Source organism: Chaetura pelagica, unplaced genomic scaffold, assembly GCF_000747805.2.
Source record: "Chaetura pelagica isolate M959 unplaced genomic scaffold, ChaPel_1.0 scaffold174, whole genome shotgun sequence".
Taxonomy (NCBI): domain Eukaryota; kingdom Metazoa; phylum Chordata; class Aves; order Apodiformes; family Apodidae; genus Chaetura; species Chaetura pelagica.
In genome coordinates this window covers 2,113,709-2,129,235 of record NW_009953722.1, presented here as the reverse complement: position 1 = coordinate 2,129,235, position 15,527 = coordinate 2,113,709, and the positions used below count along the sequence as shown (strand labels likewise).

Below are 15,527 nucleotides of genomic sequence, written 5' to 3'. Positions count from 1 at the left end.
CACACGCTCAGCTGAGGAGGGAATAAACCAAAGTTACTCTTTGCCTCTATAAACAAAGAAAGTGCTGGGGAAATGCCAAGTCATTCAAGAGAATCAAGGAGCAATTAATTGGGCCACAATGACTGCGATATATGTACTTATCTTAAATCCCTACCTCATGCCCTCTGTCTTGCACAGGACATGATTCACTGTCTGCTTCTGAGAATGACCCAGACTCATCGCTGGAGTTTGTTCCATAGGATGGCTCACATTTAATCTGGGCTCGGGCTGGGTTGTACAATCCATCCCCCACCACGCCGGGCTCCTGGTGCTCGGGTGCCAGGAATCGGGGGCCTTGGGAGCAAGGGGAAGAGGAGAGCTCGCAAAGACGCAGGCTGCAGGGAGAGCCACCGCTGCCATCCTCTGCGTACGAGTAGGAAGAGCACGAGCTGGAGGTCCTGGTTCTGGTTTCCAAAGGAGGAGAGCGAGGGCAAACTTTAATTGGCACCGGACAGCTGGTGTTTGGCCGCATCCTTCCCGGCAAGTGATCAGCTGTCAGTCCACTGTGCGAATAGGTCTGAGAGCTGGGGAGAGACTGGCTACTGCCAGCCCACAGGCCCTTTGGCACAGTCTCAGTGAGGTCTTTGTCCAAGCTGCTCACACCAGAATATGAATGCACCGAAGTGTTTACTTGGTCACAAGTGTTTGAAGAGAATATAACACTCCTCCTGTCCAGTTCCCCTTCTTGCTTACAGAGAGTTTCAAAGCCGGGCCCCCTGAGTGGCGATCCCCCTGTGAAGCTGGAAGCATCTTTCTGCACGGCATGGGACTGTCCATAGTTCCCTGTGAAAGGGACGTAATCAGTTTTGTGGTCACCCTGAGTTGTCCCTTTTTCAAAAGGGCATGCTGGACTCCTGCCAAAGTGCTGTTGGGAAGTGCTGGGGAAGCCAACTAAATCTATGCTTTTTGTTCTGTTGAAGAAAGACCGCAAGCAAGGAGAGGACCCACTTTTTGGCCTGTCGACACAAGTAGGGCTTGGCTGTTTCCTGTCCATTTCAACATCCCCTTCTTTATCCCTGATGTCAGGTTCGTCTCCAGACAAGCAAAGTGTGATGCTTTCTTCATCGTTCTCTTCATTCTGAGGCTCACTTTTTATCTGCCCCATAGCAAGTCCTGATTTGAGGCCATTTCCAGAGCTCTCTTCACTGAATGTGCTTGCAAAACCTGAGGTACTGATGTGTGATGTGTTGTAGACATTCTTGGTACAAGCAAGCTGGTATTTCTTGTATCTGGGGTACCGTGTTACTGCATCTTTGTCCAAATTGTCCTTGCTATCTCTCAGCATGTCAGAGTCAGGCAGCATCCCTTCACCTTTGTCTGTGCCAGCAACAGTGGTTTCAAAATTGAAGGGCTCTTGGTGCATCCTCTCTCTTGGGCAAGATATTTTTGACGTCTCCGATTCCATCGTCTCCTCCTCGTCTCCATCCGAGTTCTCCTCATCATGCATGCGCTGACAGGTGGTATCTTTTTTGCACAGGAACAGGCCATCTTCGTTGTTCAGCAGCTGCGTCTGTAGGAAACTGAAGCAGGAGTCCTCCAGGTTGTGCATGCGCAGGAATTCAGCGCAGTGGATGACCTCCTGGATGTTTTCTCTGCTGAGTAACAGCTTAGCAGTGTAGGCAAACTGTAACAATGGACCAAATCCCCTGACAGTGACCTGCAAAAAGAGAGAGGGAAATTGCCAGCATTACCATCAGCTCTTGCTATCATCTCAAGTCCTTCATCACGTAACCCAACAGAAACAAACACTGCTCAGTACCAGTTACTCATCTATCAAACCAGCAACGAAGCTTTGTCCCATAACTAGCACGACTGCCTTTATGTTGTTCCTGTATGTCATTGTACAGGTTGAGCCAAGCGTTGGTTTTCCCAAATATCTTGAACACCAATGGACTAGGCCTCTATTGTAATAAAAGACTGAAAAAACCAGGCTGGTGTGGATGCTGCTAATTCTTGGATGGATCTTAATCTAAATATGATGTAGCCCACCACCCTGAAAGTATTGATTCAAATTTAACTCTTTTGCCTCCATGGAAACACTGGTGAAGAGTGGTTTCAAGTTTAAGATAACCCTTAAATACAAAAAATGTTTTGGGAAGGAAAAGTTTACTACCATAGAAAAATTAAACAGAAAGTATCTTTCAGCCTCCTTCAAGAGCAAACTGGTTTCTTTTTTTCTTCTCAATTTTTTGCTAGCCATTGCTGAATAAATAATAGGTAAGTACTGACTGCATAGCACTTTTCTCCATCCCATGGAGATTATTCTCCTTATACTGCTCCTGATTTGGTGAGTCTAAGGTACAGCTATAAGAAAGAAATCCATATTCATAGTTCAAGGGATACAAATGGCTCTGATTCCCACCATTTTCTTTGTTGAAAGGGTAACAACTGGTTGATCTCCAATCAAGTGTTCCTGGTCTGAGTTTTGCACCACTACTCATCCTTTTTTCTTATCATACCATCTAGATATTTACACTCACATATCATATATTAAAAAGTAAACACTTTCTCCACTCCCCCCAAACTCCCATATTTTACAGTGGTATCATCAAACAAAACTACCAAATAATTTGCTAAGCCACATGGTAAACTACAGCTATTGTCTATTTTTGACCAAAAATGCACTGACGCTAACTTCTGTTACATTTCCCACCCCCAAACGGGCAGAAAACAAAGATACTGGAAAAATGTTAATTCTTCACGAAGCAGCCAAAGGCTGCTTCAAAACCAGGACTCACCATAAAGGTTTCTCCACAAGAAGGAGATTCAGTGGTTTGGCCACAATGTTGAGATTTGAGGGACCACAACTTGATTTCCCATTGCACCAACCACCTTCTACATGACCCTGGCAAGTCACTTCAGTCTCAGTTCACCAAGACACTTTCTTGCCTTGCTTGCATGTGGTATTCTCAAATCTGAGCTCCCTGTGCTTTGCATACCAAGGAAAGGCATCTAGATGGGATTCAGAGCAAATACCTGCAAGCCTACGTGAAGTTGGGACCCAGAACCTGCAACCTCCTTCTGGCTGCAGGTATCTCTGGCAGGTGTTCCCAGCTCAGTTTCTTATTTTAAAACAAACCAGAAGAGGAAGGACTGCTCTTCCTTTTTTTTGTAAAACAGCCCCCTTTCCAGATGAGGGACACAGAAAACAGGATACCAGGTTCCTTCCCCAGGTTGTGGAGATTCAAAAATGCATTTCCCAGCTCCTCAGAAGGATACCTCACCCACAGGAGGCATGGAATACACTGCAGGTGAGCTGTTTTTCCCTGTCCTTCCAATTCAACTAATGCCACTAAGCAAGAACCTGCTCAAGAGGTTTGTGAGACATCAGAACATGAATTTGTGATTATTCATGATGGGCATAAATCTGACTGAATAATTTGGCTCATCCCAATGAAAAGCCTATAAACTCCCTTCACATCCTCAGGACCAGTAGCAGAGCTCACAGATTTCTATAGAAAATCCTGACTTCCAGAAACAAGCCTTTGTTATTCATAGAACTGCACTTGTGATGCTGGATTATGAAGACAGGACAAGGGGTGCAAACTCTGATGGAGAGAAAAATATTTAAAAAAACCTCTAAAACTGCTGCCAATAGCTTTTCCATACATAATACTACTGCTATATCTGCTCTTCTGAGAAACACTGCATTTTCAGGCACATATTACACATTTGCACATTCCTGTTTTACGATACACTTCTGGTAGAGAATTGCCTAGATTTACAGCTGGCTATAAAACTGGTCTCTGCTTGATCAGTGTTACACTTTCTGCCTATTTGTTAGATTATCAGCTCACTAAAGGCCTATCTGCATTTTATCTATGCAGCATGATTAACAAAATTGCTCGAGAACTTAATGAGCTACACGCAGGCTGATGTTTCTCTTTGATAAGATCTTCAGTGTGGGGGCTTGTATATTCCTACACATCTTGTGATGTAGGTCTGTAGGAGCAGCCATAAATACCACCTGCGGGTTTTGGGTCCCTTTTGATGAAGAGGGACTCTGGAGCACAAACCCAGCTCTCCGGGCAGTTGTGTCACTTGGCCACTAGGTGGAATGACTGGAAAGCAAAATAAAATAGTTTTCTGTACCGGGCCAGGGTTTCTTTCACCTGCCTGTCTGCAGCCCCAGTGCAGGCACACTGCAGAGCCCTGGGCTGACTCATAGCACCCCACGGCAGGGTTGTCTCCCACGCTAAGTCAGGTTTTTGTTCCTAATAAACCACTGTGGTAACAAAGAGCAAGACAGCTGTTACAGCTGTTCTGAGCTGGATGTATTGGAAGCAGAGCCTGATAATGCATTGTGGACTCTCCGTGATGCCAGGCAGAAGCCTGAAGTGAAACATGATGAAAATGCTGAAAACATGTGCCTTGACTTCCTTACAAGATCTTACCCAGTGACACAACTTTCCTCACTCTCACAATCTTCAGATCCAGAGGGGTAAAGTTGCTTTTCAAGCAGCTGGTGCTTATCAGTGCCCTCAGGGAGAAAACTCTCAAATACCAATGCTTAAAACTGCACAAACAATACATTTGGTAACAAATGGATGCAAAGCTTTCTGCCAAGTGTGAAAGCCAGTGCAATCTCTGGTGCCTGAAGCTGTCTAAATATTGATTTGGCTCCTATGGCAGGTCCCCTGCCTCAGCCCCACCAGCTTTGGGACTGCCTGCACCTGATGCATTCTAGCACGAAGGCTGGAACTGAGGTGCTGGAGTGTGGCTATGAGCACCTCATACTGGGAAAGCAAAAGCTTTGAAGCTGCGTGTATTACCCTCACACACACATTTCTGTAGAAAGAGGTAAGAACCATCTTTTAAAATGATTTGACCTGACTGATCCATCCCAGTGAAAACAGTGAAACAACAATGATCTGTGTTTGCAGAAAGAAACAGATAATTTATCTGATAAAACAGTCTCTATTTATGCATGAGAGAGACCTTTGCTGGATGGGTAAAACACATGCCAGCAACAATCTCTGTCTTTTTCCCCCTGCTGTAACTAAGATGCCATATGTCTAAGATTTGTTTGCTTTTAAACCTTATTTTACATGTAAATTAATGTTTAAGTAGGCAGGTCAATTTGTGAGAACCCCTACTGGGCATCTTGTCCAAGCTAATATGCCAAGTCCTGCTTCCCTCTGATCATTTATTTGCCCTATGCCAATTTCTACCCAGTTCTGTTGTTTAAATGGAATTGACTGGCTACAAGAAAACCAAGCAGAGAAAAGGCAAAATGTACATACAAAACAACAATGTCCACACAGACAAGGAAAGCAAAGCAAAGCAAAGCAAAGATGTCAGCTTCTTGGAGGCTTGCTTTCCCTTATCTTTCAAGGCAGGCCAGGAGACGACTTCTCTTGTGTACTTAAAACATGCCAAACACCCCACCAAGTCTAAGGATGAATCACTTTATTTTGTCTTGCTCCTGTCCCTGACAGTTGTCTACAGCAATCCAAGAGATCAAGGACTGGGGGTCTATGTGCAGCTCCTGCCTCTGCTGTGCTGCCACAGGTACACCACCCTCAGCATGTGGTGTGCAGGTCTATGCCAATTCAGCACTGAGGTGATAACAACCCTGATCACTGCTAAGATGACAGAAAGTAAGTTCTCCAGCCCCTTATCTGCCACTTGTCTTTCAGATTGAGCTAGCCAAGCCTGGGGATGTGTTTTGTATCTCCATGTTCTCATGAGCTTACAATGCTGAGGAATGGGCTGGAAATAATGCAATGTTAATAATCACTGTCAAAACAGTTGTTAATCAGCATCATCCATATTGAAGTGTCCAGCAAAATACAGACAGCAGCCCTGCAGAAAATAAGCATGCAAAAGCTATTTTAGTTCTGTCTGACACTGCTTTCCTCCTTACAGAGTCCCATGGACTATGATGCTCTGGTTAGTTTTAATTGATTTAAGTGACCAGACTTCCACTACTTCCTTTAGGAGATAATTGCCAGAGTCTACTTAAAACCTCCCTGTGAGGAAACCTTCCTTCCCTTATTTTCCTCCATCACTTCTCATTATACTTCTCGATGCATTCCGGGCAATGCTTCTTCCTTCTGGAGAAAAAGTTTTATCACTGTAATACTCTCTGCTTTCTCTTCTTCTTTGGTTGGTATTATATCATTAATGAAAAACTGGCTAATTAAAGGAAAATAATATTGATCACTGTCAGATACGAGACATAGAAGCTGAGAGTCAGCAATGAGAAATGCTAGTAAAGGAGGTGGCATTACACATGGAAATACAGAATGGTTTTAGCACAGCATTTTTCTACTACTGGGCACGCACCATTCTAAAGTAAGGAGGAGGGCTAGCTGAGTTCCATGATAGGAACATCATATTTTTGTAAGGGACTTCTAGAGCAGAAATTGTATTTTACATGTATGCACACCCACAGGTGCCACAGAGATAGAGCTCTGTGAGTGAACACTCTCTGGCTCCCCACTGTCTGGGGTCTCCTCCATGACTGATCAAGAATGCCATGGGGGCCTCTGTGTTACTTTGAACACATGGGATGTGGCCTCAGAGCACACACAGAGGTCTGACAGTGCTGTGGATGGGCTCGACTCACTGTGCACTGCTGAGTTCATCAGTGCATGCTCATTAGCTGGCTGCCCAGACCTCCAGATGTCTCAAAATCCCAGACAAATAGACAAAATCCTCCAGTTCTGCACAGACAGTGTCTCTTGGCGGGGGGGGGAAGGTTATTTCCAAAGGAAACATGGATGTCTGGTAACCCTGCTCCAAATGGCATCTGTATGAAAAACTGCATCTGGAATGGAGAAGGTCATCCCCTGCAAAATGCCAGCAAATCTGAGTTCAATTTAAAGAGGGGAAAAGTGATTAAGGGCACGGAAAGATCACTGTAGACATGCAGGAATGTAAAACTTGGCAAGGCAATATCTAAAATGGAGCAAGAGAATGTTTACAGTAATCTGATGCACACTAACATCAAGAACAGAGAAGAATTGTCCAGTTTGCTATGGGGTACTATTGCTGATTGCAGCGAGAAGAAACTGAACAAATGAAAAATGTAGGGGTTTTTTCCCAACTCATAAACTAACAGAGAATTCACAGAATCACACAGAATCACAGAGTGGTCGGGTTTGGAAGGGACCTTGAAAGATCACCTAGTCCCACCTCCCTGCCACAGCAGGATCACCTAGAGTACATCACACAGAAATGCATCCGGGTGGGTTTTGAATGTCTCTAGAGAAGGAGACTCCACGACCTCTCTGGGCAGCCTGTTCCAGTGCTCTGTCACTCTCACAGTAAGGAAGTTTTTCCTTATACTTGCATAGAACATTCAGTGCCATCTTGGAAGGCTTACTGGTGGTGGCATGGCATGGCAGAGCCCCCTCCTCCCCTGCAGGGATGCAATGAGATCTGCAGACCATTATCTGCTTAATCTCACAGAATTAAGACTGTTATGCTTTGAGACCACTGAGAAGACCAAGTCCTGAAGGAGCAGCACAGGCACAGCTTATTATCTTTATGTATTTGAGCAGTCTTGTTGAACTCAATAGGAGTACTGATGGGTTTTCTGTGAAGCATGCAACTGCTTATAGGATTATGGATTATATTTTTAGTATTTTGATTTTCAGGTTAAATTAATCACCAGGCACCTAAAACCAGTTAGAAATCCCTCATCTCTAATCTCCAAACATCAATGTAATTATTAGCCATTTCGTGGGGAAGAAAGGAAAATTGAATCAAGCCTCGCATACTGAATATCAAATCCCAAAGTAAATATTAATTTAAAATAATTGGATAGAAACATAGGAGAAAAATGGCTGTTTATTGTAGAATCCAAAATCAATCTATTATTTGTATACTGTTTTGTAGCAGGCCTACTGTGGTACCCATTTTGTTAATGTTTTAGTGTTCCTGTTTCAACGTAAAGGCACCTTTTACATTAATCTCAGCACTGAAGTTGCCTAATATGCCCAAAGATGTAGCAAACAAACTACTAAGTTCTCACTTGGCCAACATGTTCCTAGCACTACAATTTATATAATCAAACACATGCTAGAAATAGGAGATAAGATTAGTGACAGTTAACTGCTGCTATTTTTTGCACAGCCCAAAGAAGGTCTCTGGGATTAAATATTAACTCTAATCTTATTTGCTAAAATTAGCACACACTGTATTCATTTTCTTTAACAGCCAATTGCAAATGTAGTGCAGAAGTTATTTTCAGAGTGTAATCTGATAACCAAATCAGTCACCAAAGCTGTTATTCCATTAAGAGTTAAAGAGACTTCCTGGTTATTTACTTAGTTATTTTTACTTGGGATGGTGGAGCCTGGCAGATCCCGTTTTTCCTAGCTGGAGCTTACTTGGTTTTGGAAAACTCTCTGAAAGATTTAAATATATTACCAGGCTCAAACAGGTCAGTTGCATGTACAAAACCAGCAGTGCTAGACATCCCTGTTTCCCTCTATGCATGCACAAAGCCTGAGCAGAGCCAGGAATTGTTTTGAAATTGCAATCCTTTTACAAGGGGCAAGAACCCACAGGAGGCAAAAAAAAAGAAGAGATGATAAACAGCAGAGTACATTCATAAACTAGTGCCACAGTAGTACTTCAATGCATTTTTCCCCCCTTTAATTTACCAGTCTCTACACGTTCTCTCACCACCAGCTTACAGATGTGTTTCCCCTATCTGCTCACAAAGCCATGGAGCTCCTAAAATGAGTAATCCCCTTTAAAATTCAGCTTGGGTGAGAAGCAACAGATGCAGGTATTTGTATTATCTGGGCATTTAAACAAGAGAGGAATGTACAAGTCGCTGATGGAGAAGACTGAAGAAGAGTAGCTTTTGTTTTCACTCTGAAACCACTTTTTAAATTCAGCAGATATCCTGCTGGCCCCAGTTTCAGGTAACACATACTGATTTGGGTAGAAGAGTGACCCAAAGTCCAAGTGACAGTCTGGCATCACATCCTATTGCATCACATCACACTACATTGCAGGGGTGGGAGGCCACCACACTGCCACTGCCACAGACACAAATGAACACCAGGGGAAGGGAGAACCCAGACACACAGCTCACTTATTTGAGAACTGATTGACCTGCCATGTGCATAGCCACACCAAGGTTGGGTGAAGGGGCATCCTGATATCTTTCCAATGCATCCTTCACAAATGGAAGTGCCTGTCCGACTTCCAATTTTGGGCTTTAAGAGAAAACAAACAAACAAACAAAAAAAAGGCACAAGAACAAATTTAAACTGGACCAATTTAAAGATGACAGAATTACACTGGAAGCTGATGGCTTATGTGAGAATATTTACAACTTGAAGGAGGAAACCAGATCACTTCTCATTTTCCTCTCCCCAGCATAATGAGCATGTTCAGGGCCAGCATTTCAAAGGGTCTCCTCCCTCCCCACTTGAAAGGGAGGGAGAGACCAAGATTCTACGGTGTCTGCACAGCATCATGAAGCCCCTGGGTGGTAGGTATGACCACAGGAGGTGAGACTGGAAGGAAGGAGAGGTTATTCACACTAGACTCGCCTCAAGGATGAGGAGCAGCAATTGCAGACTGTGTCCGTCACCCCGTGAGAAGTGTGTCAGTGCTGACAGTGGGGCAAGTGGCTTGGAACTGATTGCCAAGTGCAAAGACGCTGTAAACAGCTGGTGGATGGATGCCCACGTTATTGGCTATGCCAGCATTTGACTTATGGGTGGAGAGTCAAGGCACCCACACACTTGGGGGTTTTCCCAATCAAATTCATTGCAGTAATGATCCCAACTTTGAAGGGTTCTTAAAAATTCTGGCCCCCAAACCAGTGGCCAATAATGTCAGATGAAACAAAAGGGGAGACAGAATCAGAAGATGCCTAAGAGATAAAAAACAATATATTCAGAGTAATAAAACAAAAATAAAAATCTCTGATCCAAGTGAAAAGCTTATTTCAATCCACAACTTCAAGCTTTACTTCATCTTGGAGTTACTGAAGTCCAACTGAAGTTCATTTGTTCTTTGGAAAGTGAGATTGTTTTCAAATCAGAATGAAGACTTTTGGAAATCCTCACAGTAGCCCTGGGATTTTCAGCACCCTTCCTAGCCTTGAAAACTTTAAGGGGAAATTAATTTGTTGAATTTCCCACAACTTTAAGAAAACACACTGTTTCTTGAGAAGGAAGGTAGAAATCACCAGGCATAAGCCTCAATACTTTGCTGCTGACACATTGCAGTGAAGGAAAGAGGAGTCATCTTTACCAAACATAGCTGAATATGCTTGCAAAACCAAAAGGCTACAGAACTGGAAGATCCAGTGCTTTTTCATAGCTGGGTTGCACCGTTTGGATCACATTGACTCCAGTCGTCTGCCTCTGTCAGATGTCCCCTGTCACACCCTGTTGGGCTCTTAAAAGCTTTTGGAGTGTAAGGGGATATCTGCCTGCTCAGATGCTTCTCCAGGCCGCAGCCCAGCATGAGAAGCTCAGCATCCAAGGAAGGCAGGTCTGCACAGAGGTGGAGTGCTGGCACCAGGGCACTCCTCCCTCTGCCACCCCACTGCAGAGCAACACTTTCAGCAAAACAGTTCGTGGGCTGGAATGGGAACTTCTTACACCCCTGCAAACAAACCTGCCATGTGATGCCTGTCAAACCCCTAATTTTAAAACCTTACTTGGTAACTTGTATGGAAAACAAACACTAATTTATGAAAGCATGAAAAGAATACTGCCTGAAATACTATGCATCAAGCTGGAGGAATGATGGCTGAAGTGCCACTGTTTGGGAGAAAACACCTCAATGAACTTCAGCAGTAGAAGTCAAATCTTTCCTAACTCATTACGTGGTTTGGGGTATGTTGTCAATGTTAAAGGCTGTCCAGGGTGTAACTGGAGAACACAGAAAATACAAAATTAAGGTCAAGAGAGTACCTGCTGGCAAGCATAGGTGAAAAAGCTTAGAGGAAAACCTCTAGGCTGCTCAAGTCAGACTCTGGGAAGTGGAGGTGTTGGAAAGAAAATTAGAGTCAAGGATATTTCAAATAACCCTCTCTCTGAAGGAACCACTTGGCTACGACATAACTGGATCAACAAAAACCACATAAAAACCAGTGGTACTGCTTAGAAGTTTATACACTCAGGCATGAGCTGGAAGATAAAAGCAACTGGAAATACAACTGTGATACCTGGCAGTTTGCAATAGATTTGTTTTTCCAATGCAACTTGCACCTTAGGAACCTGGAATATAGTAACAAAGGAGGACACAGGAGGGTGGCTCAGCAGAAATGCTGCCTGCTCTCCATGTGTGCCTGTCCAAGCCAGGCTGAAACCAGCAGGAAACAAACAAGCAGAAATGAACAGATTTTAACCCAAGAGCATAATCAGAATTAGAGTGGAACTGTAATTTAAAATTAAAATCCATCCCATATTTTTGCAAAAGCAAAACTAAACTGACCTCCAGATCAAGAAAAAAAAAAGAAGTGTTGAGTGGTGAGGAGGGTGAAGGAAGGAGTGGGAAAGCTTTCCCAGAATATAAATTGTGAGAGAAGTGTCTGTGAAAGATCTGTTTAGGTGCATATCATCACCCAAAGCAGGGAGAAAAAGGGAAAACAAAAAGCAGTTTAAGAATGTATATAATGAACAGAGAAACTCTAGAAGCTGCCAAGCTACATTAGGAAATATCAAAACAGGCAGGAAGGGAAGATACATGTAAAAATTTGTTAATTTACTGGGTACTTAGAGCAATGGTTCAGAGTTTCCAAAGCTTCAATTAATACACGAGCAAACACAACAATACAGAAAAATTACAAAGACGTGAAAATTACACAGACTCCCCTTTCCCAAGCACAGCAGAATTTATTTATGTGAATAACCTACATAATACTTTGTATTGAATACACAGTGCATTAAATACACTGTAATTACTTTATAAAAACAAGGAATGGTTCACAGCAAGGCACCTCACTACAATCCCTACTATTATACTTTGCATAGTGTAGGAGAGTAAGAAACAGGCTCTTCTAGATATGATGAAGGAAAACACAAGGCTGCACTCTGAGGAACAGAACTGAATCAGAACACAAAGGAGCTGGAGGAGAAGGCGGCTCAGGAGACAGGGCCAGACAACATCCAGTGCAGCTCATGGATGCTCTGCCATGGTTTCCATGGGGCTGACGATGTCAGTGCTACCAGTGCTGCCTGTGACCACAAACCAGCATGGCACAGCATACAAAATCACCGTCATCCTTACACTGGGGTAGCAAAGAGTGTAGTTTAGCAAATACCATAAGCTGTAAAATCCAGTGATACTTTTGCTGGGCTGTGGAAGGAAATGAATGTCAAAAGCTTTACCGCTGCGCTTCATGAGGTATCCAGGCAATTACAAGTATTAGCTGGCAGGCTGAAACTCCATATAAATATCCTGGCTTCCTGCCGGCATCGTATTTTTAAAACAAAAGCTGCCAAACGCTGCAATTGTTCCAGTTTTCCTTCCCCTTCTACCCTGCCTTGTCTTTTCATTTCTGTATTTAGACACATGACTTCTCTGTGTTCACCTTGTTTCTATTCTTGCATGGCTACTAACAGATCTGAGGATTAGGGTGGCTTTTGTTCCACTGCTTGGCATTCATATTTCATCAATGACGTCCGCTCAGCTCAGCAAAGTGGGTTTGTAAGGAGAACCAGCTACTGCTGAGCTGGCAAATTTGGTTCTCTCCTGTCTTCTGCAAGGAGCAGTGAGCTCCTCCCACGTGACCCAAAAGGTTGGCTAGGCTCAGTTAATGCCCCCAGAAAAACACTGGAGGTATTTGCCTCCTTGCTGAGATTTCATGTCTGCTGTGACTAAAGGAAAATGGCTCTTTTAGTCCCTAAAGGAGTGCAGGCTTAGCAGGACTGCTCTGCAGCAAAGTGGTTGAAGACAGGGAAGGAGAGAAGGATTGGCAGTGGTATCCCAGCACAGCCACAATCCTGTGCCTGCCTGGCTTTGATCTGTCCCCAGGGAATTCACTTGCCCCTTTCTACTGCATAAACGAGATTTTTAAGGTCTAGCCAGAAAGCAAGGGGTAGAGAATGCCACCTACCCTAGAATCCCTACAAATACTTTCCACACAGAAAAATTCTGGCATTTCCAGCTTGACATGTGACTTCCCTGCCCTGGGAGGGTGGAAGTTGGGACTTTACAGCTGTTTGTGTTTGTGTGTGTCTACAAATGCTCACGTGTGCCCACGTATGCTAGTGAGAGAAAGAGAGAAGAGAATGTGAATGTGTGTGAAAAGGAGTGAATTAGCCCCATCTGCTCCAAAAAGATCGTTTTCTCCTTGGCTTTCTATTACTGTGGTATCATTTCCACACTAGAGTGCTTCTAAAAGGCTACAGCTCTGGCAGCCAGCATCATTACAGCTGCTCAGATTATTAACAGTATAAATAAACTCTCAGAGACACTACTAAGAAAATATTAACTACAATTATCACTATCAGATAATATAATGAACGGTGAAGTGTTATTCTGCTGCCTCAGTCACCAATGCATGTTTATGTGTGCTGTGAGTAATGAAAACCAGTTTATTTGTATACTGAATCACCCTGGAATTGGTTCTTGCTATTTTTTTTATTTATTTTTCTAAAGATCAATCAGCACAGGCTGATGTTTGCAGAATTCAGTGTACTCTGCCTCCTTTCCCACTGTATATAATCCCATTAATTCCAAGTGAGCAGAAAGCTGTACCCATAGCCACGCACATGTCTGTTGGAGAAGCGAGATGGGGCAGTGTGCAAGCTACCAGCAGCAATTCTACAACCTCTTCATGGACTTTAATTCTTGGGCCTTGTTACTTTTTCTCCCTAGATGTGGAGAAAGGGCCCAAACAATGTCAATGCCATGCTTGCCATGTGGATCCTCCCTGCCTTTGCCCCCTCTGCTGGCCTGCGCTGCTTTGGCTTTGTGAACTCACTTTTCCTCACATTCCCCAACGATACTCCTGAGTCTTGTCCTTTCTTGACAGCAGTGGTAAACCTGGGCTTGGTTTCTAACTAACAGAAGTTATTTACTCCCCTGCAAGCACTGGCAAAAAAAGTTCTTAATTGCCTGGAGAGCATGAGACAGGATCAGGAGCTTCTCACCCCACATCCCTGGGCTGGGCTCCAGCCCCTGCACCTGAGCAACACACTCATTGGGAGTCAGAGGTTGGCCATTTGACATCATCATCAATTCATTGGTGGAGCTGATTAAAATGGAGAGAAATAAGCTACCTGGGCCTAAAACCACTCACTGCAGGGCAGACATGATGCTGAAACTCCAGCTCAGGTGGCTTATTCTCACAGCCATGACTTGGGAGAGGTCACCCTCTTTTCAGCCAGGTGCTAAGGATTAGTTAATACCCAGCCCTAATTAAAGACATCTTCCTGAGAAAATGCCAAGTAAAGCCTCAACTTTGTTCAGCTCTTCCCTGCCAGGACAACAAGCAATGGAGGGATCATCATCAATTCATTGGTGGAGCTGATTAAAATGGAGAGAAATAAGCTACCTGGGCCTAAAACCACTCACTGCAGGGCAGACATGATGCTGAAACTCCAGCTCAGGTGGCTTATTCTCACAGCCATGACTTGGGAGAGGTCACCCTCTTTTCAGCCAGGTGCTAAGGATTAGTTAATACCCAGCCCTAATTAAAGACATCTTCCTGAGAAAATGCCAAGTAAAGCCTCAACTTTGTTCAGCTCTTCCCTGCCAGGACAACAAGCAATGGGGGGACAGGGCAGGCTGCTGGCGGGGAACGGGCACGGGCCACACTGGGTGTCTGCTGGCCCCAGCCCCAGTGCCAAGGGCAGCTGACACTGCCCCAAAGCAGCTCATGCAAAAGCAACATATTCTCTGTCAGGGGCTGGGGGGGAGTTCATGACTTGGGGTGATGGTGGGGTGAAGAGTTGGGCTGTTTGTGTCTCAGCGTGCGAGGCTGGCCCGGGCTGAGAGTGTCTGTCAGGCTCCTGGGGGACGGGCCACATCCCAGCCAGAAAAATTAGCAATATGACAGACGGGGGCAGCAGCAACTACACACAACCAGAAAGGAAGGCAAAAATGCAATGCTGAGTGAGAGAAAAGGGAAGGGGGCATCTTCTAGAATACCTTCCCTCAATCTAGGCCTGAGAAATCTTGTGCTGTACCTTTAGTGTTTCTATCTGTGCTCTCATCCATTATTTCTCCAGCACATCAGGCTCCCTGCCCACTCCCTTTTCCTTGTCTACAAAGCCTTTTGTTCCACCAGCCCCCCTTTTCTGTGCTTACTGCCAGCTCCGAGCAGCTGGACACGGCAGGACCACCTTTCATTTTGCATTCACAGGCCCCTCTCCAAAGTTCTCACTGCCCACATCGGTATGGCAGTGACAGAGGAAGAAATACAGGGTGCTCAGACTGAAGGGAATGTGGTCCTCGCATGCCCCCCTGTGCCAGCTGTGTGGGGAAGGTCAGCTCGGAGGAGCCATTTTTCCCTCTCCATGCAAGTCACTGCTAGGATGGACCTCTGCTCCTGTGAG

The 15,527-nt window shown here is 44.4% G+C and overlaps 1 protein-coding gene across 1 annotated transcript in view; it reads right to left on the bottom strand.

The window, feature by feature from the left end:
• Positions 1-142: 142 nt before the first annotated feature.
• The window catches only part of LOC104391278 (transcription regulator protein BACH2-like), a 32,895-nt gene continuing 17,510 nt past the window's right edge, over positions 143-15,527 (bottom strand). Inside the window, exon 2 of the mRNA XM_010000534.1 lies at positions 143-1,696. Within this exon, the coding sequence (XP_009998836.1) occupies positions 143-1,696 (1,554 nt within the window). The remainder of the gene's footprint in view (positions 1,697-15,527) is intronic.